Source organism: Microcebus murinus, chromosome 10, assembly GCF_040939455.1.
Source record: "Microcebus murinus isolate Inina chromosome 10, M.murinus_Inina_mat1.0, whole genome shotgun sequence".
Lineage (NCBI taxonomy): Eukaryota > Metazoa > Chordata > Mammalia > Primates > Cheirogaleidae > Microcebus > Microcebus murinus.
The window spans coordinates 5,219,282-5,243,872 of NC_134113.1; the positions used below are offsets into that span (position 1 = coordinate 5,219,282).

The 24,591-nt window shown below is 60.0% G+C and overlaps 1 protein-coding gene across 2 annotated transcripts in view; it reads right to left on the reverse strand.

Annotated features, from left to right (window-relative positions):
* PARVB (parvin beta) overlaps positions 1-24,591 on the reverse strand; it is a 90,455-nt gene that overhangs the window by 17,817 nt on the left and 48,047 nt on the right. For both annotated transcript variants that reach the window (XM_012757645.3, XM_020287818.2), the window contains exons 4-8: positions 14,915-15,017; positions 9,585-9,725; positions 8,209-8,324; positions 5,591-5,649; positions 2,746-2,765 (exon numbers count right to left, since the gene is read on the reverse strand). In XM_012757645.3, coding sequence (XP_012613099.3) covers positions 2,746-2,765; positions 5,591-5,649; positions 8,209-8,324; positions 9,585-9,725; positions 14,915-15,017 — 439 coding nt within the window. The remainder of the gene's footprint in view (positions 1-2,745; positions 2,766-5,590; positions 5,650-8,208; positions 8,325-9,584; positions 9,726-14,914; positions 15,018-24,591) is intronic.

Consider the following 24,591-nt stretch of genomic DNA (forward strand, 5'->3'; position numbering starts at 1 on the left):
ATTTTAAATTGGAAGGTTTGTCCAAAGTCCTGAACATCTGGCTTCCCTTGAAGAACAGTGCCCGCCTGGCCTCCGTGCCCGCCTGGCATCAGTGAGCTGCCTGTGGGGGTGGGGTACGGGCTCTCGGGGTGCCCCAGGGGCAGCCACTGTCTATCATTTTATAATCTAGCTGCTTCCTTCTGTGTTATCGGCCTGGTCCCTGCAGGCATCTCGGTCTGGAGCCCACGGACCACGGGCCGGGGGACCAAGGGCCTTCCAGTTTGAGTGGCGCTTGCTGGGTTGAGAAGAGGAGGCGGGCATCCCGGGCAGAGGGGACAGAAAGCACAAAGGGAGGTGTAAGAAAGCCCGGAGCAAGCTCGGGAGCAGGCTGCCCCTGCACCCAGGGGCTCGTGGATGGCGCGGAACCAGGGGTGGTGAGAGCGACCTGGAGTTTCTAGAACAAGCTGGGTTGGCAGGAACAGGAGAGACAGCAGGGGGGGAGGAAAGGGTGTCCTCCCTTGCGCCCCTCCCGCCTCGGGAAGGGGCTCTGGGCCAGCGCAGCCCGGCGAGGGGGCAGGGCCGCCTGCAGAGAGAAGAGGCAACCGGCAAGCCCGTTGCCATGGAGACCAGGCTGCAACCTCCCCAGCTCCCCTGAGACTGGTTTCCAGGGAGAGGAAAGCCTCCTCCCGCCTCGGCCAGGACGGGGGGATGCTGCCAGGAGGCAGGCAGGGCCGGGAGCCCGCTCTCCCAGCGGGACGGCGGTGGACAGAGCGGAGCCCTGTCCCTCCCTGGTCAGAGTGCTTGGGGGTGAAACCGAGGCCCAGGGCACAGCTCCCACCAAAGCCCAGCCTTTCGCCAAGGAGGGCCCGCCTGGTGCCCTGGGGGCTCCTGGAACGTCTGGGATCTGCCGCGGGCGGACCTGGCCCAGGACTAGCTGCTGCGGGACGCTCGCCAGGGAAGAGACGGCTCCAGCCATCGGGGTGTCTCAGCCAGGTCCTGGCAGGGCAGGGGGCTGGGGGCGGCGAGTGACACGGACAGGAGCCACAAGACCTGCCGCTGCGGCCCAGGTGAGGGCTTGGCCACAGGCCCCGCTGCGCCCGAGGGTGCCGGTCGGCGTAACCAGGAGACTTCGCAGCTTGCATCAGCAGAAGCGGCAGAGCCGGGGGTGCGAGCCGGGGGCGGAACTAATCACCGGCCGCGGACTAATGGCCTGTTTGCGTTTCATAAGCTCGTTCCCAGCCAGGCTTCCACTCCCCTGGGCCTGGGCGCCGCACACAGCTCGAGGCTCGTGTGTCCCCAGGCGAACTGATCTGATTCTCCTTAGATTTCCCCAAGCCCCCAGCGAGACCTGAACCAAACACACAGGTGACAACCGCACGGGAAACCAGAGACGGCACTCGAAACCGCTCCGGGGTCCCACGCTCTTGTCATCTTCATACCTGGGGGATCCGAGCCTCCCCCCAGTGCAGAAAGGACGAAAGGAGGTTACAGAGGGGCCCTGCACCCCAGCCCGGGCCCCCACCTAGACACAGGGTGGCAGGGGGGTGCCCTGCGCTGGCATCCTTGCCGCCGTTGCTTCCTCAGCAACTGCGAACAAGAGGCTGCTCTTTCCTCCTCCATTTGTTTTTCAATAATAAAGACATTAAAAAGGGCCGAATTGCTCCTTAACAAAATGCATCGTGAAGGCCCGTGAATTTTCCCAGCACAGCTTAAGATCTATAAAGAGAGCTTATGGGACACAAAACGACTGCATTTTCTCAAGGCAAGACCTGCGGAACTTGGGCCATAACTGGTCTCCGTATGTGACAATGATGGTATATGGTCAGCTCTGTGGGGTCACAGAGCCCCACGCCAAGCCGACCCCGTCCTCACCGGGTGGCACTCAGGGCAGGCGGCACCCCTACCCAGAGGACCCCGCAGCTCGGGCTGGCAGGCTTGAGAGGCAGGCAGGGAAACTTCTACCTGGTTTCCACTTTTCCTTCTAACAGCGGCTCACCCCTCCCTGCTCGAAGGAGAACAGGGCATTGGGGGGCTCAGGGGCTTTCTGTTTCGAACACCTCCCAAAGCAGCGAGCCCGGCCAGGCGGACAGCCAGGGGCTTCACCTGCTGAGATGAACATGGGGTCCCAGGCTTTATCTGGGGGGAAGGTGGGAGAGGCAATAATCACCCTCTTTGGGAACAGCCTCTGAACACCGCACTTAAGGAGGGCCAGGCCAGGCCGGGCAGGGCTCACGTTTGCAATCTCACCTCGTCCCTCAGCTGCCCTGCAGGCGGAGCCTTCCACTCTCCCATCTCATAGGTGGGTAGAGAGGTGAAGGGGCAGGCCAGAGGTCACCCACCGGGATTGGGCCGCTGCTGCCTGGCTCTAAGAAGTCTGCTAAACCGGCGATTTTCAGGTAGGAAGTACATGCATGACATCCATCCCACAAGGAAAGTCTCTCCCGACCAGTTGTGCCCCATGTTCAGGCTGACCCCACCTCCCTCCCGCCCCTGTCCCCAACAGCACGAGCAGGTGCCACACCCCAGGCACACCCCGCTCCTCCGCTGCCCACCCAGCCTCCTGCCTGCTCTTCCTAGCGCCACCCAGCCCTGTGGCTCTGAGAAACAAACCCACACTCCACAGGATCCCAGCGCTGCTGGGGGCAGCATGTCCCCCCAGACGCCCACTCGCCCACACACGCCAGCACCAGAGCTCCCGGGGCAGCCCCAACACGCCTTGCCCCCCACCCCACCCCACCCCCACCCACCGGCCCCTGAGCTACTCACCGAACCGTCCCATCATCATCCTGCAAACAAGAACACAAAGAGTCGTCAGCGGCCGCTCGGACACGGCTGGACACGGCGCAGAGGATGGCAGGCACGGGTGCCAGGCCCACTGGTGACAACGCAAGTCGCGCTCTGCCACTTTCTGTCCTGCTCTAATTGCAAGCGAGAGGTGCTTGTGTGGATTACTGATGTTTGCACAAGATCAGCAGCAAACCGCCATCGCTGTTTGCACAGGTTAATGCCGTTTGGAGGACAGGTGCTTAGCTCCTGAGAGCGGCTAACGCGGAGAAGACTCTGTCTCCCGGCAGCCCGGGACAGCGAACCTCACACACGGGCCGCAGACCGGCCACGCGTCCCGTTCCACGATGCGCTTCCAGGGACCCGTGAAACCGAAGGACCCTAAAAGAACCACAGGCCAGGCCCGGGTCGCTGGCAGGTGACAGCACAAGGGACACAACAACCAGGTTGCCCTTAAGGATTCCCAGGGCCCGAGGGCACGGTGCCCTTCCACAGGCTGCCCTCCTGGGAGGCCGCAGAGCTTGACACCGTCCCCAGACCCCTCTAGGACAAGCTCTCTGGCTCCGCCTTATTCAACAAACACCGCCGTGAGCCCCTACTATATGCAGGCCCTGGGGATGCAGAACTCAATGCCCCAGGGCCCCTGACCCAGGGGGGCGCCTGGAGGCGAGAGAAACGCAGAAGCCAGTATTTCAACGAGGACCACGCGTGTGCTAAGACACTACGGGAACCAACAGGAAGCCAAGCTCTCCTGCTTGGTAAATTGGAGGGCTTCCAGGAGGAGGTGGCCTCACTCACAGCTGCCTCTAGAAAGCGAAACGGGAACACTGAGACTAGACCAGAGGTGGCGATAACACCTTAAGGGACTGAATGTGGATCCTCAGGCTGCCAAGTGGTTCTTAGCAGACATGCGGGGATTCAGAGGCTCCGGCAGGGCCTCTGTGGCCACGGGAGGGAAAGGGACAGGAGGTAGCAAACCTGGACTCGGGAGACCAGGATGGTGGGATGAGCCAACAGGACTGACCTGGGGTATCAGCCCGGAGGTCACCGCCAGCCTCACCCTGACCCCAGCCGGCAGAGTGTCGCTGACTCGGAGCCGGGAAATCGCAACTCTGTCAATCGCGGCTCAGCGCTGTCCGGCGCCCAGCTGAGACGGCTCCCACTGCAATCCCCCAGCCCTGACTTCGGGGAGCTCCCTCCTCCTCAAGAGTCCCTGAGGGCCCCGTGGCACGTCCACGAGCCCCCATGCCGGGTTTTACGTCTCTGTGGATACGTCCTTTCTCGCCAGCGTGACAGGCAGCTCTGGGGGAGAGGACCTGCGTCCGACAACCCTCTCAGCGTCTCTCGCTGCCCCCACGGTGCCTGGCACACGGGTCCTGCTGCGGAACTGCTGAGGCCCCTCCTGTTCCCTGACTGTCTCCGGACCAGGACGTCTGCAGAGCTCCGGGCTCCTTGCTCCCCTCCCTCCAGCACACTCTCCTGTGGGAGAATGCAAAGACGGCCATGGCGTCTTCCTGTGGCAGTAGGCCTGGCCTGCTGCAGTGTGGGGCGGGGGCCACCCCTGCGTCAGGAGGTGGAGTCTTCTCCCACCCCGACCCACGACAACCTGGACTTGCTCTGACCCACAGAAGTGAGGACGTGGGCGTGGGCATCCAAGCCAGGACTGCAGCCGCACAGCTCTCAGAACCCCGAGGGCACCCCAGGAAGACACCCATCTCCAGGAGGAGGGAGGACACGTGAGTGAGGCCAGCACCTAATGCCGTCTCAGCCTCCCCTGCCCCGCTCGGGCCTGCAGATGTCAGCAGTCACACCGGTGGCCCCAGGTGAGAATAGCCCAAGAACCTCCCGGCTGAGCCCTGCCCAAACTGCTGACCCGCAGAATTGCAGCGGGAAATGCAATGGCTGTCGTTTTGGGGGTGACTTGTTGCACAACAGACAACTAAGACACCAGCCCAGTCTCGGTTCCCACCAAGCTGCCCTTCTACTGCTGAACGGCCGAGCAGCTGCCAAGGCCCACGGTGTGCACAGAGCCAGGTCCCTCATCCTCCCCTCCCCCAGCTCTTCCCGTTCCCTCGAGGGCTCGGGGCCGACGGGGAGGCCTCGGGGCCGACGGGGAGGCCTCGGCGCGCCCGTGCACCTGCATCAGACGCACACCAGCGCCTCGGCAGTTTCAACGGCTCGAGCGCCGTGAGTGGTTTCCTGCGTCAGCTCCAATTTTTGAATTCGTGACGCAGTAATTAATCACTCTGTGAACTGAGCTGGAGGGTGGGGTTAGCTGAGACAGTTTCTAAATGTTCTCTTTCATCAGAAACAGGTTTCGTCGAGGCACAAATGCAGGGAATTTTAAAGATCCTTAACAGGGTGTCGTAAGGGCTCCTAAAATCCACACACGACATATACTACTTGATTTGCTGTTTTCAACACTTTTGAAGGTTTTTAGACTTCTTACCACTTGCCCTCTGGCTTTCTCTGGGAGACAAGAGGTGGCTCACAACGTCTGCTAGTTTAGACACAGCCCCCCTCGCCGTGGATGACAGTCTCTGTAACCCCTTAAACTCTCTCTCTCACTCTCCCCCACCCCAATTCCTGCAACATGCTTAAAGCTCACCTTATAAAATAAAGAACACAGAAAATAAGGAAGATAACTCGGTTCTAACACTGAAAACCTCGAAGAAAGCGTGTGGAGGAAGGAAAGCCAGGGTGGGGGTCTGAAGGAAAATCTCAGCCCACGATCAGGGGACACGAGTAGGGAAACCCCCCCATGTGCCCACGTCCCTGGCTGAAGCAGCAGCGGGGCCCGGAGGGGCCGGGCGCGGGGTCCACTTACTCCGTGGTCGTGGTCAGCTCCTCCGAGATGTGGCTGGAATGCAGCAGGCCTTCGCGCTTCTGAAAACCCCAAAATAAACCAACAAATACAAAAAATCAGGCAGGCAGGGAGATGAGGAGGAAGGACAGACATACTGACAGGTAGCCGGAGCTGCTCGTGGACGGCGCTGGGGCCAGGGGACCACCTCACAGAAGAGCACAGGAGACCGACAGCCACACCACACCCGGCAGGTGCACTGCAGGTGACCACGGGGGCCTTCAGTGGCTGCAAGCTCCCTGCCACCTGCTGTCCTCCACATCGCCCTGAGAGCTGGCGTCTGTGGGGGTCTCAGGACAGACGCCCCAGCTCAGGATTCCCGGAAGGGACCCTCTGCGTCACGCAGCTCGGGGAGGTCAGGCGTGCGATCTGCAGGAGCGTGAATCACGACAGGGAAGCAGCTGATGACAGAATGACGTGCCCGGAACTGCACAGGGTCCCCAGCACCCACGGCCACCCAGAACCTCAGGATGGGGTGTCACCTGGAGACAGACTTGGCACGTGCTAGTTAAGAGGAGGCCACCTGGGTCACGGTGAGCCCTAAATCCAGTGTGACCCACGTCCTCATCAGAAGAGAGAACAGAACCAGAAACAAGGGGCCACGTGACGAGGGAGTCGGAGGTCGGAGAGATGCAGCCACAAGCCAAGAGCACAAGGACTGGCGGCCACCCAGCAGCTGGAAGAGGCAGGGAAGGACCCACCCCCGGAGACTTCAGAGGGAGCACAGCCCCGCAGACACGAGATTTCAGACCTCTGCCCCCCATGATTACGAGGGAATACGTGTCTGGTCCTTTAAGGGTTTTTGTGTGTGTGTTTTTTTTCAAACAGGGTCTTGCTCTGTCTCCCGGGCTAGAATACAGTGGCGTCATCGTAGCTCACTGCATGCAACCTCCAACACCTGGGGCCAAGCGATCCTCCTGCCCCAGCCCCACAATTGCTGGGACTACAGGCATGCGACACCACGCCTGGCTAATTTTTCTATTTTCAGAAGAGACAGGGTCTCACTCTTGCTCAGGCTGGTTGTGAACTCCTGACCTCAAGTGATCCTCCTGCCTTGATATAATCTCAATTTGAGGGGGCAAATCATCGCAGCTCAGTGAAATCAAGTGATCTGCCCAAGGCCACATGCTGGGTGGTAAACGAGGCCCTTTCCCTCCACTCCTTCCTCCCACGAAATGCCACAGTCCTCCCATCGCCCCATCCTGGGCTGCACAACCAGTCACCGAGTAAGCCCAGTGGTGGGGGGACCGCTCAGGGGACTGCAGGGGAAGACAGGGGCAGCCCTAGGTCTGAGGAGTGCCGTCCAGCGGTGGCCGGGACCTCCTCTCCCCGTTTCGTTCCACTCAGGGCACCATCCAGGGATCCCTCCTCCAGCCCCGGTTAAGGCCGAGGCACCAGCGCGCGCTTGCCCGGGTCGCCGAAGCCTCCCGCGAGCCCAGCAGACTGTCTTGGACTCGAGCGCAGGCCTGAAAGGAAACACCCTGGACGCGGAGCCCGCGGAGCCCTCCCGGGGCCCGGTCTGACGCAGGCAGGGTTGGGAACCGCATTCCCGGGCGTCCTCCGGGAGCCTTGCCAGGCCATGCCCGCAAGCAGGCGTCCAAGACAAGGGGCCGCAGGCGTGGCCTCCGGGTCTCCAGTCCCCACCGCCAACCACAGACGTCCTCCTCGGGAAGGAAACGCAGGAGACGCGGGCGGCCTCGCCTGTTGCCGGAACGCGGCATTCCCGTCCGGTCCAGCCTGAGCCCCAGGCGCAGTGGAGGGGACAGAACCGCCTGGGAAAACACAGGCCCAGCCAGGCCCGCAGACCACGGAGACCACAGGACTGGCAAGATTGAAGCCCAGAGCCGGGGGGGAGTGCGGCCAATGTCTCCAGCAGCATGAACACTTGAGACGCCCGGGTCCCCAGCGTGGCCTCAACTCCCTGGCAGCTGCTGCTCAGGCCCCGAGCATGTTTTCCTCGTCTAGCGTCCCCGGGAGCCCGAGTGGCGGCCGGGCGCAGGGCAGGTGCCGGGGCAGCTTACTGACCCGACGAACCCCAGGCAGCGCCTGTCCACTCACAGGAAGGGAAACCGCTAGAGAAAGGTAACCCACGCCGGCGTCCACTAGGAGGACCCTGGGTCCTGCTCCATTTCTGCAAGTGAATCAAGAGAAACGGACCTGGGAGGAGAGAGGACGGGGCTCGACGGCGCTAACGCAGAAGCCACCTGCACATTTGTTCCCACCCCAGGCCTCGCCTCGCCCAACGAGTAACAGGCACGTTCAAAGGGACCCAGGTCCCACCAGTCGGCTTCAGCGAGAAATGAATGCTCTTTTCAAAAACGTGGAAAGTTAAACCTCAACACCCTCCCGGCCCTGGTTCTGCCTCTCCTCAGATCAAATCAACGCCTGCATTGTTCCTGCCGCAACCACTGACCTGCAAACCGGGGTGAGACCACACTTTGTCAAGGGGGGAATAAACGGTAGCCCCTGGGGCGGGGCAGGGCATGGGGCGAGGCGGGGAGCAAGGGCAGGAAAACCGCAGGAGGGAAGTCACGGCGCCTCCCGGCAGAGCCCGGGCAGGCCGACCCCTGGGCTCTACTCACCCGCACGACCACCACTTGCACGGAGACGTGCTCGGGGAGGCGGATCGGGGCGCGGAAGTGCATGGCCAGGGAGACCAGCAGGTGCAGGATGGCCACCAGGTTCTTGCCGTGAATCGCTGTGGGCGGGGAGGGAAGAGGGACACCCGTCAGACCAGGTCACACGGCAGCCTGCGCCCGCAGCCCACCTCCAAACCCCGACGAAGACGCCCTGACCAAACCAGACCTCAGGGTGGCAACAAGGACAGAAGGGGCCGTGGAAAAATTCAGAGTTGACGAGCATCCTGCGTGGATTCGTTTCTAGTTTCTATTTTTTTCTTCCCGTTGGCCTATGGTGACTTGTGTGCCTACTATTAAAAGCATACTGTTTTTAAAAGCAGCGGACTGGATGGTGAGAAGAAGGAAAAATACGCAGGATAGTAAAATTAGCACAACAGAAGGGAAAAGATCGAGAAAAACAGGTCACGGCCACTTAGCCATCACTCTGATGCGTGTGATTATCTCTGGCACTGAGACAGCCCGGCCCCTGTGCAGCGGCCGTGAGGACACGGGAGGCTGTCAAGGGCGAGCGCTGCTCTGCGGATGTCAGGCGCCAGCTCCCGCCCTGCCCGCGTCCCTCCCGTCCCGTCCTCGGCATGGGGCCCAAGGCTTGGTCACGGTCCCCACTGCTGTGTAGGGCTTTACAGTTTACAAAGCGCCTGGTTTCACACCGACAACCCCGGCAACCCAGAAAGCACGCTGGGTCTGTCCGAGGTCTCGACACCAAGACACCAGGGACAGGTTTCTGTACCTGCAGCTCCCCGGTCTTGTCCCCAAAGCCCCCCAGACCACAGAGGCTGCTGGCCGGGCAGGGAGGGCTCTGAAGCCACAACCTGACGGCCCCAATTCAAGGTTAAGGAGTGGGACGGGGGCAGCCAGGACAGAGGAGAACGTTCCAGCTCCTCCTGGTTTAGTTTTTCACCTTTCGGGTTCATGTCTTGGCTGGAAATATTGCGACGTCACATACTCCTAATGCCAGCCAGCCCTGTGACTCATTCCGGGAGGTCATCAGAAAACAGCTCACCGGGTGTTGCTGCCATTGGTATTTGGGGCTGAGTCCCAGCCAGAAACTCGGGGTGCTGCTTCTGCCTCTGGAGGTCCCTAGCCCACCCTCTCTGTGCACAAGAGGGACAGCTTCACAGTGTGGCTAGTCCCTCCTCCACCAGCTCCCTGACCTTTCTCCTCTCCTGCCTTTCCCGGCGACGCTGCCTCGCACGGAGCAGGAGGGTGGATCGGTTTTTAAAATGCAAGGAGACACTGGATGACGCCTGTCGGTGACGACTGTCGGGAGGACGGGCTCCCTCCAGACGCTGCCCCCGCCCCAGCGCCGTGGCACTCACCGTCCACGCTCCACCGCAGCGCCCAGCCGTGGGGCCGCAGCAGGTCCTGCACGGCTTCCAGAACCGTCTGCAGCTTCTGTTTCTGCCCTATCTCGGACTGCGTCACCTCGGCCACGTCCAGCTTGCAGCCTGCCAGTTTCTCTGCAACGAGGAGGGCGAGAGCAAGAGGCAGAGGGTCAGAACGCGCCGGAGGGACCTGGCTGGAATGGGGTCCCCGAGGTGGAGCAGAGCTGCACACGACAACGGGCGGGGGCTTTTCCCGAGGCTGAGCAGGGGAGCTCTGAACTTGCGGGATGTTCACAATGCAGGAATGCTTAGAAATCGCCCCAGAATTAGCTTAGAAATAATGCTTAGAAAATTGCCCCAGAATGAAAAGGGGAGAGGAACGAAGGATAGAACAGGTGTCACACTCAGGAACACGCTATGCACGTAAAATGGGAAAAATAATTGGAGATGCGGCTGGAGCCAGGGAGCTACCTGGGGGGAGAGGGAGTGCGGGCCGGGAGGTGGGACCTGTCCCCACGGGTCCCAGAAGGGGGAAGACCTTGACAAAGACAACAAGAAACCACCTGGGAAGTTGCCTTCCGCCTCCCCACGCACCTGAGCCTCCCGGCCTCGCCTCTCCAGCACTCTGACACCACTGTGAGAAGTCTGATTAGACGGTCACGGAACTCACGACTGTTTCATTACCTCCCGAGAGCAGGAAGCAATCTCGAGGAGCCCAGCGGGAGCTGTCACCTCTGCTCGAGATTCAATTACCGGGACTGAGGCCCGGCGGCCTGTGCTCCCGCTGGTGCTTTGCCAAGGGCGGTGCCGGCAGCGCCAGCCCCCAGCCCGCGACCCCACGCCTACACACAAGCAGAAGGACCCCCAGGGCTCCCTCCCACGCTTTTATTCTAAGACTCCTGACCGACCGGTCTCTGCAAGACAGAGGCCGCGTCACACACGGCTCACGGCCGGGAGAGGACTCGCCGGGAGGCGGCTGCAAGGCGCTCAGCACGGAGCCTCCAGCACGTCTCGGGGGGAGACGGTTACAGCAGTCACAGCCGGGCCGGTCACCAACGGGGGTTCCACTGGGCACGGGCCCCCACTCACGGCCCCGTGTGCGGCGTTCCAGCCGGAGCTTGGACACCGCCTCCCCCACAGCCTCCCCTCCCTCGGTGACAAGGAAACCAGCCTTGGTGGCCCCGGCGGGATAACACAATTATACACCAGTGCCTCCCGGGCTTGCAGATGCCTTCAATCATTCATTCATTCATTCATTCATTCATTCACTTTGCTCCCTCACAAAACAGTTGCTAAGCACCTACTATGTGCCAGGCACCGACCTGTCGCTGGGCACGGCACAGACGCACTCAATGACGTCAGACTGAGACGTGCAGAGTGCGAGAGGAAGCACAAAGCGACCCGACAGGACACGGCCTGCGAGGGAATGCAAACGGTCCCCATGTACCCGTCCTGCTCCCCGCCATCTGCACCCCACAGCGCCCAGCGGGGTGACGCACAGCTGGCTGCGCACAGCGAGCGGCCCCGCGGGTGCGCAGCAACCGAGGACGGGGCGGAGCAGGCGCCCTTGGAGAAGGAAGGGGGGAGACAGGGTCGTCGTAGGGTCCAGGTGGCCCCAGGAGAGATGGGGGACCCGGCACGCCCCTACTGGCCCCGCCACCAGCCAGCCCTGCAGACTGAACGCGGCCACGTCACGTGGGGCAGAGGAGGAGGAGCCCACGGAGAAGGGAAGGAAACCGTTCGGGGTGCTGGGGTTGCCGGAACAAAGCAGCGCAGGCTGAGCGATAAGAGAAACCCATGTTCGCACAGTCCCGGAGACCAGGAGTCCAAGATCAAGGTGCCGGCAAGGCCAGTTCCTCCTGAGACCTCTCTCCTGGGCTGGTAGATGCCGTCTTCTCCCCCCGTCCTCACGTGGTTGTCCCTGTGTGTATGCGTCCTAATCTCCTCTTCTTACGAGGACCCCAGTCCTATCGGATTAGGGCTCCCCCCCATATAACCTCATTTCAACTTAACGACCTCTTTAGAGGCCCTGTCCCCAAATACAGCTGTTGCTAGGCCCCTTGAGACTTTAGTGCCCCAGAATTTTCTTAATGACAAATAATGTAACATCACCAGGCCCCGGTTAGCTTGTGCATGTGAACCACTCGCTTCCTGCCCGGCAGCTTGCTCTCCCAGCAGTTATTAACTGCTGAGGCTGTTTCTTTGTCAAACAGAAGGAGGTAACCCCAGGGTCACAGGACAATCTGTGAGTGTGTTCTGCAGAAGGAACGAAAGCCCTTAGGAAAGCTGCAACTGGCTGCTGATGCCCAGAGGCCTGGTTCCTCAAGGCGCTATCTGAGATTAAAAACAATACAGAATTTCCCCTTTGGCTTCCTGAAGCCCCCCCTAACCTCCTTCCTGAGCCCCCCAAAAGCTCCCTACTTCACCTCTTTGTTAAGGCAGATCTGAGAGACTCCGCTCTCCTGCCTTCTCACTCTGGCCAGATGGAATAAACCCTTCTCCGTCTCCAGGCACCGATGTCACCGTGTTTGGCTTTAGCCGCACACTGGGTACGGGAGCCTCAATTTGGGGTTCAACAACATGGTCACGTTCCAAGGCACAGAGATTAGGACTTCAACATGGGCATTTTGGGGGGACATAATTCAGCCCATAACAGAGACGAAGGAGAATGGCCGTACCCGGGTGTGCCTCGGGCTGGGGCTTTGGTGACTCTCCTGTGTGACCAGAATAAGGGACTCGGTTGCCCACATCAGCAGAATCACTGAGCTCACTGACGGGGTCGCAGGAGCTGCTCGGGGCTTTGTTGTGGCCAAGAAACCTCTATCTTCCCAGCGCAGAAAGAGACAGAGAAGTGGGGGGCAGATTCCCACGTGTGGCAGGTGACCGTGGGTGATGGCCAAACACGGGGCTGTGAACACGTATGAGGAAGGGCGAGGACAGGGCATGTCCATGAGTTGCGGCACAGCAACAGCCACCCCGGGAGGTCCCGCAGCCCCCAGCACGGGCACCCTCACTCTAGCCATACACAGTCTACCTAGAGAGTGACGCTGCAAACACAGAAGAGCTACACCCATAGAAACCCGGCTTGCGGCAGAGGACCTGGAAGCTGCTTCCAGAATCTCCTCCCAAGAAGAGGGTCTCACCTGGGGTTCTGCTGGCGGCGGACCCTGGGCAACCTCCACGTGGCCAAACCCAGAGGTCTGTTCTCTGCCTTCATCCCACTCACTCCCACCTCCTTGAAACACCTTCTCCTCTGTCCCTCCCAAATGCGTCGCCCCTCTGGTCCCCTCCCTCATGGCTGATGCGGCCAGACTCCTTCGCTGGTACTTCCTGGTCCCCACCACTGACGGTTGACAGCCCAGGGCCCACTGCTCAGGCCTCCTCTCTGTTGGCGAAGCACAGATGCCTTTGGAAAGCCGAAGAGCTGAATGCCTACGTCAGTGTCATTCTTGGCATCTCTGGGCCCCAGGACCGTGTGATCACATAGATTACTCTTACCTTTCCTCAGTTTAACAACATCATTCACACAGGCAGACAAGACATTTTGATGTTGTTAGTATCTGCACATTCTCTTCCATCTTTCTGTTTTTCAAAATGTCATGTCAAACCACTTGACATACAAGAGATTTTAGAGCTGCTTTCTCAAGCACTTATGTGAGATATTCAAATGAGACAGAACAGCAGCTACTCCATGATAAAAATGCTGTGTGAGCCAAAGTAAGCCTCATGTTGTACTTTACAGGTGACAAAACTGATGTAGCAGGACTCACTAACAAGCACAGCAACTTCAGGGCAAGGGCTGCATTTGCTGGGGCTAACTGAAGAGGGAACCAAAAGGATGTGTCTTCAGAGGGATGGAAACTTGCCCTAACAGCGCCCCTTGTCACTCCACTCCAAGGACAGTGCTGGCATTGTTGACAGGCAACCATGGCTAAGGTGCAGATGCAAATGTAGAGCCAGTCCTGTGATCCCCAGGGCCAGGCCCACAGTCGCGCTGCTATATATAAGGCTCAGGGACACATTGCCTCAAGTGATTGGGTGGGAGAAGCAGCAGGTACATGCGAAAGAATCAGAAATAAAAAAATGTAAGTGAACGCAACACTCAAGTTTGCTTCTGAAAATATTAGGAAGTATCTGCTTCAGCTAACGCACCAATTTGAGGGACTGCTTCAACAGAGGAACACGGTCACCAACAGCTAGTACAAGTGTCCTCAAGTACAAGTGTGGAGAGGAGGTGAGTCTCTACTGTAATCACTCTTAGAGAGGAAGAAGAACCAACAACCCAGGATAAGCCTCACCACGGGTAGTGCCCTTTCAGCCAGCACCAGCTAAAGATGGACACGCTCCTCTAGCCTTCTTGGCTGAAAGTGAGTGTCTATCATCATGTGTCTGGTTTGAAGACCTCCAGATCAACTAGCATCTGACGGTGCTGAGAAGGACTGTACTGACACTGCAACGGAAAACATCAAAAGTCTGACCACTCACTTTTTTTATAAGATTGCGATAATTATGAAACGATCTTGATTGACATTTCAGATTTATTCTGGTACCATGGGAGCCCATCCTAAGACAGGATTTTCACCTTAGGCCAAACGTAAATTTTAATTCTCGGCCATTTGGCATTCAGCCAGATAACAAATCTGGAGCACACTCTCCAGGTGAAGGCATCCAGTCCCGCGGAGCCAACACCATCTCAGGGCTGCGGGCTCCACATTTGCAGGGAAGCCTGGGCTCCAGGCCCACGCACCCAGCGGCGACTCCACGAGGACAGGCATCTCCACCTCACATGTGACACCGAGCTCCTCTGTCCCTACCCCCACCCTACTCCAAGGGCTTTCTCACTCACCAGCTCACAAAACATCTGCTGGGGACCTGCCCCCCTCCCAGCACCTCCCATCCTGAGACAAGTGCTCACAGCCAGAGAAGCCACCAGGCTGGGGCGGGGCGGGGCGGGGCAGGGGTGCAGCAGGCAGGAGAGCTGCTGGCCTGCAGAAACGCTCCCTGCTCTTGCCCCATCTCCGTTCTCCCCCAGGGCACAAGCACCCGCAAGACAGGAGCTGCTGGAAGCTCTGAAAGCTGCTGCAGCCCCAGGGTGGGTCCCCTGTGAACATCTTCAACACACGATGAAGCCACAGCCTAGGGTCTGGGGGACACACCGGGGAGGTGTGCGCTGCAGCTCCAAGTCTGCTCCCAGCTGCGTGGCCGAGGCTGCCGCGTACAGAATCCTGGGGTCCCGGGGTACAGCTCAGTGGTAGAGCATCTGACTGCAGAATCCTGGGGTCCCGCGAGGGCGCTCTGCAGGGGGTGGGGCGGGACAGACTCACCCAGGAGCTTCTGCAGCACCTGGCCGTCGTACAGGTCCTCCTCCAGCTGCTTCACAATGATCCTCTCCTCCACCAGCACGTCGTTGACCCAGTCCAGGAGAACCTGCAGGAGAGGAGGGCGTGACCGCCTCGCCCCGCCAGTGCCACCTGGACAAGGCAAGGGCCAGAGCACGCGTGGGCAGGGAGCACAGACCAGGGCTGCAGAGGCCGCCGGACAGTGGCCTGGAGAGCCAGGGGCAGGGGCGGGAGGGGGAGACGAGCTTCTCTCGGTCTGTGGACGGGGCGGCAGGGGAGGGGCGCAGGTGCACTGAGCCTCTCCACCCAGCCCGGCTGCCGGGACGTCCCGGGGAACTCCCAGGGGAGCCCTGGCAGAGGCGGTCGCTTTGGTGAAACTGAGCCTCTTCCCAGCTGGGAACCCAGGCAAGGGGAGACCCGCCAGTGAAGGGGCTTACCTGTCACCTTGCTGTGGGGAAGGGGGTCGAACGTGTAAATGTTGACGGTACTGCCCCCAGGGCCCTGAGACAGCAACACCAGGCCACGCATCCCCCACCAGTCCTGCAAGTCCCGGATCACCGCGACCCTTAACTCATAGAGAAGGGGCCCCACACGGGCACCACCAAGGAGCCCAGAACACCTGCCGTCCCTCACAGGGACAGAATTCACACACCACGAAGTCCGCCCTTGCAAAGCGTGCTATCCGGTGGCTTTTCCCATATTCACCAAGTTGTGCGACCATCGCCATAACTCATTTTGGGACATTTCTTCACCCGCAAAGAAACCCTGTGCCCACGAGCAGGCACGTCCCTTCCTTCCCACCACTCCTTCCGGCCGCTCATCTACTTTCCGTCCCTGTGGATTTACTTTCTCGGGACATTTCCTATAAATGGAATCACACAACCCGCGACCTTTGTGTCTGGCTCCTTTGACTCGCACACGCTGTCAAGGTCCACGCGTGCTGCGACGCGTGTCGGTGCCGCCTTCCTTCTCACGGCCGGATCGTGTCCCACCGTGCGGGGATGCCACATTTGGTTCTTCCATCCACCCATCGACGAACGTTTGGGTCCCCCATGTTCTCGCTGTCGCGAACGGTGCTGCCGAGAACACCCAGGTGCGAGTCCTCGCGTGAACAGGTCTGCGGTCTCCCGGCCCGCCTGGCCCTGGAGACGTGTCCCAGCAATCTCCCCGCCCGCCTCTCCGGCTGCTGCCACCCCGGGGCTGTCGGGCTTCCCACCCGAGAACCCATGGCTTCCCACCCATGGGCCCGTCCCGCGCCGACACGCCGACCCCACGATGAATCGGAGGCCGGCGCACACCTGACCAACGACACGGAGCCCCCGATCTTCCCGCGCTAGCGACACTAACAAAGCCATCGAATGGTCCCAGCGACTGTGCAGAAATGGCAGTCCACAGCCGTCTCAGACAGGAGCGAAAGGGCGCCAGTCCAGAATAGACTCGCCGCTCTCTGAAACAGCTGCCGCCCGCAAGGCCGGCCACGCGGCGCCTTTCTGCCACTGTATTCTATTTCCCCACTAGCTCAAACATGTTAAGTCTGACACGCAATCCCACAAAGCACAGAAGCGAAAACAAATAAGGGGGAGGTGTGGGGAGGACGGAGGTCACAACCTGTGGTGTCGTGGGTCTGCCCACGCCATCTACGAAGGGGCGGGAGGGCAGCGGGGCCACCGTGCCCCAGCTCTGGCTCTCTGGGGACAGAGCTGCCCTGGAGTCCGGCCGCACCCGACTCCCCCTCAGCACCCAGCGTGCGGCTCCCTCCCCCCAGGCCCTCTCCCCCCAGGTCCCCTTCCTCCCAGTCCCTCTTCCCACATGGCCCACAGGCCACCGCGATGCAGCTTCCCGCCCTCCCCCCTAACCCCCCGCCGTCTCCTCTGGGGGGTGCTCCTGACCTCCCCCGACCTTCGCACGGCACGCCTCAGCCTGAGCCCTGGACACCGCCGCCCCCGGCTCCGCTCTCCTCTGAGGCCGCCTCACACCCTCCCACGGCTTCCAGTGCCATCCCTAACCCAGAAACTTCCGGACGAGCCTCTGCTCCGGTGTTCCGTGGGGGTCTCTAACTGCCCGTTTTCTGGAAAGGAAGCGGAAGCACGTTCCTGGGCACGCGCAGAGCGGGAGGCTGGACCCTGAGCTGGTGGAGGGTGCAGGAGGCACAGAAACAGGGAACAGTGGCAACCCGGGACCCGGTGGCACAGCGAGGTGGAAGACGGGAATTGATTTGCAGAGGTTTTCTCTTCCATTCTGTGCACGGTCTTTTCACTGCCTTGATGGTATCTTCTGAGGCACAGTTGTCTTTAATTTTAATTAAGTGCAATTTATGTGTTTTTTCTTTTGTTGTTTGCACTTTGGGTGTCATAGCTAAGAAACCATTACCTAATCCAAGGTCACAAAGACCTACCTCCGTGTTTGCAGAGAGTTTTAAAGTTTAGTTCTTACATTTAGGCCTGCAAATTATACACCTGTTAAGGAACTTGTTTCTAGAATATACAAAGCATCTTACAACTCGATAATAAAAAACACAAAAACAGCCCAACTAAAAATGCCAAATGATCTGAATAGACATTTCTCCAAAGAAGACACACAAATCTTTCAGATATACTTGAAAGATGTTCCACCTCTCTAATCATTAGGAAAATACAGCTCAAAGCCACAAAGAGAGACCACTTCACACCCACTAGGGTGACTAGAATCAAGAGTATGTACAACACCAAGGACTGCCAAGCATGTGAAGAAACTGGGATCCCCTACATTGCTGGTGGGAACAAAAAACGGTGCAGCCACTGAGGAAGACAGCCTGGCAGTCCCTCGAAGCTCAAACATAGGGTAACCACGTGACCCAGCAGTTCCACTCCCAGCTATATACCAAAGAGAATCAGACAAACATGTCCACACAAAAGCATTGCACACAAATGTTCACAACAGCAGTGCTCATCATAATGGCCAAAAAAGTAGAAACAGCACAAATATCCATCCATGGACAAGTGCATAAACAAGATGTGGTCTGTCTGTATAAGGGAACATTATCCGGCCATAAAAAAGGATGCTATTATTAAAAGGATGTTTCGCATGATAAGCACTAAAACACCGGGTGACCCTTGAAGACATATGCTAAGTGAAAGATGCCGGTCACAAAGGCCACAGAGTGTGTGGTTCCACTTGTGTGGCACACCTCAAACGGGCGCATCCATGGAGACAGAAGGCAGACCAGTGGCGGCCGGGGCTGGGGAGAGGGAAGAACAGGGACCGACTTCCACCAGGCACAGGACTTCCTGTGGGTGAGGAGAACGTTCTTCAATGGATTGTGGTGATGGCTGCACGCCACTGCGCACGCACTAACAGCCGTTCAGCTGTGCACTGAATCGTGTGGTGTGTGAATCACATCTCAACACACCTGGTATCAAAAGAATTAATCTCTGGGGTGCAGGTGCTGGTCGGGGCCCCGCAGGGCAGAGGGCGGATTCGGTGAGGCAAGCCGGCTGCCGTCCTCATCCACGACCGAGCCCCACACAGACGCCGGCGTGAGGGTCCCTGGGGTTCTCTGCGCGTCAAAAGCCCCTCTCTCACTGGGTCCACTCATCAGTACCCACCGTGTGCCGGGTGCCAGCCTAAAGAACTCGGACCCAGCGTCTGCCCCAGGCGGGACGCTGGCGTTGTCACGGTGCAGTGCTGGGGAGGGCACACGCGTGAAGGGTGCCCACGGGAGGACGCAGGAGCAGAGCCACCTCCTCGTGCTGTGGCCACCAGAAAGCTGGTCCCCAGAGCACTGGGTGTCAAATGGGGAGCCTTGGAGGGCACCATCGCACACGCCTGCCACCTCTCCAGTTGCATCTCTGACCGCCCTGCCGTCTGCCCACGAGGCTGCAGCCACGCCACCCTCCTTGCTGCTCCTGGACACGCCAGGCAGGTGCACACCCCGGGTGCTCTCCCAGGTCTCTGCTCAAATGCCAGCTCCCTGGCCATGCCACCCTGACCACAGGGGTGGAGGGATGGGGCTGAGGTCTCTGCTTCCTGACTCATCATCTTTGAGGCGCTCATACCACCTGACCACATATTCACCTGTCCCTTGTCATGTCTGTCTTCCCGGCTGGACTGTCAGCTCCACGCGGGGCCTGTGTGTTGCTCACTGCCACATCCCCAGCGGCTGGAACAGGAACAGACCCTCAAAAGAGACTCAAACAAACTGCAAAACCACCCAGAGACTTCCTAGAAAGGTCTCCTGGGCTTGCAAACATTTGGTTCCAGAGGCTGTCTTGCCCAGAGCTCGGTCCTGTTAGAAAACACACACGAGACGCTGTTTCTGCTACAAAGAAACCACAAAACAAATCACATCTGGGCCTCTAACCTGGTCCAAGCCCAGACACAGAAATAACACACACAAAGGGATTAAAATCTCATTCCACGCAATGAGCCGCAGCGATCAGCCCTAGGGAGCAAAAGCCATTCACCACCCAGCGTCACCACTGCCCCCAGGAGGTGCAACTTGTCCCTGGCTGCCACCAATCACCCTGCCACTGTACCTCGCAGGCCATCCATCTCAGCCCTCTGCTTCACAAAGGGCTTTTTAAAGATAGCACCGGCATTATTTTTAGGGACACACTCATCTGCAAGCTCGAAATCCCACAGGCAAATATCTAGGACATTATTAATTGTGGTCTGGGCACACCACTCCATCACATACGGCTCACGAGCTTGCTTTAACCAGAATGAAAAATCACTTTTCCTTAGTTCCTTCTGAATTATAATCAGGATCTGCAGTCTGTCTCCCCCAGAGCCATGACAGTTATGTTTTAATCGTTTGCAAAAAGAGCCACAGCTGGGCGCGGCCTTGTTGCAACGGGGGTGGGGGTGGGGGAATTCGGGTGGGTGGGGGCCGGAGGGCCTCGCGGGGCACCCTGCCCAGCTCCAGGGCACCGACTCCCACCCAGGGGATCACTGTCCTGCAGCTGCCCCTCTTCCCCTCCAGAGGGTAACAAAACAGACCTTAAAGACCAGGAGGAGTCTGGGAAATGGGACGTGGCACCTGTTCTTGGGGAAACGGGGACCTCCACGCGCTGCCATCGGCCTGCCCTGGACCAAACAACGCGCTTAGGAGTGTGGCATTGTTTTCTCCTGATACCAAACGCGCTATTCCGACAGCAATTCTCTGACTGTCAGATACCAACTCAAGTCCGGCGACTCAGCCCCACTCCGACACCAACCACCCAGGGTCAGACCCTGGGTTAGGAGCTCGGCCCCACAAAACCGGCCCTCGATTCAGGCGCCCACCCCGCGTGGGGTCCCCAGGCTGCCGCGCCCCTGCCCGGGCGACGACAATCCGGCCTCCCGCCGCAGGTCCGGCAGTCTGCTGGAACGCGGGCGAGCGTGTTGCTAACGTTCAGGGTTACCGGTTTATTGTTGATAAGGACACGGCTCAGGAACAGCTTCACGGGAAGAAATGCAGAGCTCCGCACCCCCATGTGTTTGCCAGCTCTCCGGGCCCCTCGTTTAAGGGATTTCATGGAAGCTTCGTGAGGCAGGCACGTGGCCACCGATGAGGGAATTCGATCTCCAGTCCCGCTGCCCTCCCCAGATGCTGGCGGCTGGGCTGAGGGTTCCGACCTTCTATCCCGCGGTTGTTCTGCCGGGACCAGCCCCGCCCGGGACGTCTCACTGCATAAACTCTCGGGTGCCGTCGAAAGGGCTCGTGATGACAAGCAGAAGATGCTCCTCCGCCCGGGAGACCCCGAGGGCGCCAGGCGCTGTGCACCAGGAACCTGTGCCAGGAACCAGGGACCAAGACCACATGCGGTCCTCCACGGACCACAAGTGCGCAGGCCTCTCCCGGCCGTCCATTCTGGAAGGCGCAGGCACTGCCACCCCCTTTCGGGAACCATTAACAACATAAAGCACCTCATCTGTCAGCCTCCGGCTGCCCGGGCAGCACCCGCCGTCCAGCGGTAAGTGATCCCAGTCGCTGCTGGAGAGAACAACTGCGGGAAGAAGCACCAGCGAAACCGACTTCCAGGTACATCTTTCGGGCTCCTAAACCCACAGGGTACGTGTGCCCGTTTCCAAACTGGTACTGCAGGGCTGCCCACCGTCTCCCTCCCGGGGCTACCCCGTTCAACTCACGCCGCCCCCCGCCCGCCCGGTGGCACTGCCGTGTGACCACGTGTGTGATCTTTTTTTTTTTTTTTTGAGACAGAGTCTCACTTTGTTGCCTAGGCTAGAGTGAGTGCCGTGGCGTCAGCCTAGCTCACAGCAACCTCAAACTCCTGGGCTTAAGCGATCCTCCTGCCTCAGCCTCCCGAGTAGCTGGGACTACAGGCATGAACCACCACGCCCGGCTAATTTTTTCTATATATATTAGTTGGCCAATTAATTTCTTTCTATTTATAGTAGAGACGGGGTCTCGCTCTTGCTCAGGCTGCTTTCGAACTCCTGACCTCGAGCAATCCGCCCGCCTCGGCCTCCCAGAGTGCTAGGATCACAGGCGTGAGCCACCGCGCCCGGCTACGTGTGTGATCTTGTGTTACCCTCACGATGACACCTCTAGGTCGGCGCTATTATTCTCCCACTTTGATCTGAGCGGGGATTTGAATCCACCCAGCTGACCTGAGAGTCACCTTCACCCCAGCAAGACACCACACACAAGGGGTGCCCGGAGCCCGCTTCTAAACGACCGGCCTCATTTCCAACGCCCGGCTCAGCCAGAGCCCAGGACTGGAGCCTAGGGCCACTCACAGTGCTTTCAGCAGTGACAGTCCCGAGGAAGCATAGGGCGAGGGACAGCGCAGAGGGGCAGCCAGGACAAGCAACCAAGATGGGAGGAAAAGAGCGCAGGTGACAGAGAACAGAGAGAAATCGAGGAGACAACCAAGCTCCTATGGAAAAGCTCCCCAGCCTCAAAACTGGGGTGCGGCCACAAGGAACGGCCATGACCAGACACCCTGGCTGCCCCTGACCTGGTCAGGCCTGCACACCGTACATCTGCTTCCGGACCGAATCCTACAAGAAACCTCTGGGAGCGGGTCCCATCCGTACAGAAGCTCAGATAATCACTGTCCACAGCACTCAACGGGCACCTGGAAAAGCAGCAAGAACCACGCAGGTAACGCAGACGGAGGGGTTTTGTCTGAACACCCAGACGGGCCGTCTCTTCCCAGAGTGCACACCCGGAACCGCCGCATCAGCATCCAGTTCTCAAGTCCCCCAACCCCTGCCCCACCCCTGAGCCCCGTCCCCAGAGGTGCGAATCCCGCAGGTCGGGGCTGGGGCGAAACACCGTGGCCTGTCCCTACGCTGCCCGCCCTGTTGGTGGTGGTGACCTGAACCTCAGCTGGAGCTGCTGGCACAAACCCGTCCATCTCTCACTACCCGGCAAGAACCACTCGCCCCCTCGTGCGGGGCCTGCAGGCCCTGGGGTTCCCCCGGGAGCAGCGGTCGTGGCCCCGCAGGGTGTGAGATGACTTTCTAGGAGACAGGAGAGACCAAGAACAAACTGGTGAACAGATGACAGCTCCGGGCAGCAGCAGGCCCGGGAAGGAAGCGGTGACCGGGGAAAGAGGGAGCGTGGGGAGCAAGCGGCGCAGAGAACTCGTCCCCCAGGAGGAAACCTGGCGAGGAGACCGAAGGGAGAGGAGAGGCGGGCTCCAAGCGCGGGGCTTTGAGAGTGCCAAGGCCAGGCACGCGGTAAGGACCTAACCTTGCCCGAGGGAGGTCTGGGCTGTGCCCTCGGCTCCCGGGTGAGTTCTGAGCCCGCCGACGTTCTGCCTGATTGATAAAGGACCTTTGCTGACCTGGGGCCTCGGGCCGGCAGACAGTGACCGTGTGGCTCAGGTGGGGACTTGGGGTCGCGCTGTGTCAGCGGCCACAGGGGCTGGAGCCAGAGCAGCTGCGGGCACTGGCCACGCCAACGTGACGGGGCCCACAGAAACTGACACCGGGGCCGGCAATGCTCCACGCGTGTTGTCCCACGTCGCCCGGGAGGTAGCGCTTTCCGGCGAGAGGACAACGGAAGTGTGTGGTGGTGCTTGCTCAACTCCGCGCCAGGCACCCTGTCCTCTGGCTGACTTTACTCTGTACCCCTTCACCAGAATGGACCAGGACTGTGAGTATGGCAGCTCTCGGTGAGTTCCGGGGGGCCCTTCGGCAAACAACCAAACCGAGAGGTCGTTCTGGAGGCCGGGAACCTGCCCCAGGCGTCAGAAGGGCGGGTGGACCGTGGGGACGGTCCCCTCTCCCCACACCCCGGCAGGTGCCTGCTCAGCGTGTCGGGGGGCAGCTGGGGCATGGCGAGGGAGGAGGGGAGGCGGGAACGATGCAGGAAGGCGCTGGGCAGAGCGTGTCAGCCCCAGCGCAGGGGCTGCGCCAAGGACAGGCTGTGGTGCCGGCCGAGGCTCCGGCAGCAGCTGGCAGGGTGACCCCCTCCCCACTCACCCCCATGCTGCCCGGCCTGGTGCGGGCAGGGCCCGGCTCCTTCCCACACTGGAGAAGGAGGTGCCAACCACCCACTGACGTGAACAAACCCTAACTCGGGGAAACACGCGGCCCCCAGCACCTGACACACCCGCACAAGCCGAGCGCACGCAAGCTCGGCACAAACATCTCACCCGCCGCCACCCGCATGCTCTCGGTTGAGAAGGCAGCAGGCACTGGAACTAACAGCGCACGCACACCCTTCCACGTCGCCACTACGGCGACTGGCAGGCCACGGACAGACACACTGACGTGGCTCTCCCGGCCCGTGTTCCTGCTTCCTTTAGAAAACGCGTGATCGGGCGTGAAAGCCGTGCCACCTGCCTGCTGCGAGATCTGGCCTTCGGTCTGAGAGCTGGTGGAACCCTCTGGAAATTGCCCGTCTCCAGAAACACGTGTCCCGGGCTGGCGGGGTGGCTGCAGGAACAGACATCTCAGTGCCTGGCAACGGGCCAGACAGGAAATGGCCAAGGACGCTGCCGCCGCAGGCAGCGACACTCTGGAGGAGGGTGATCACTCGGGGCGGTGTGTGAGTTTCCCGTGGCTGCTCCAACGAAGTGCCACAAACCTGGCGCTTCCAACAGCACCACAGGGTCCTCCTGCAGTCCTGGAGGTCGAAGCCAGTCCCACTGGGCCAAGATGGATCGAGGTGTTGGCAGGGCTGGTTCTTCCTGGGGGCTCTGGGACAGAATCCGTTTCCTTGTCTTGTCCAGCTTCTAGAAGCAGAGGCCGCCCTCGGTCCTTGGTGCGTGGCCCCTTCCTCCATCCTCAGAGCCCACAGCTGGCACCGGCCTCCGCTGTCACACTGCCACCGAGATCGCAGCCAGACCTCCCTCACTAGGGCACACACCGGGCCCACCCCGACACTCCAGGGTGATCCCCCATTGCAGCATCCTAGACTCAGCTACATCTGCAGAGTCCCTTTTGCCACGTAAGATGACTGTCACAGCTTTGCGGGACTACAGCGTGGTCATCCTTGGGGGCCGTGATTCGGCCCAGCATGCCGGGTTCCCTAAGAAAGGGAGCCAGGGCACAGCTCGTGCCGACGCTCTTTTGTTTCGGGGGGCAGTGGGCGGCCCAGACTGGCAGCACCGAGGGAAGGGCGGGAGGCAGGCGCATGCCCAAGCTGGCCACAGCCTTGGAAGAAAACCCAGCCCACACTCAGCATCGTGGCCCGTGTCCTGCATAACCTGACCTCAGAGCCGTAC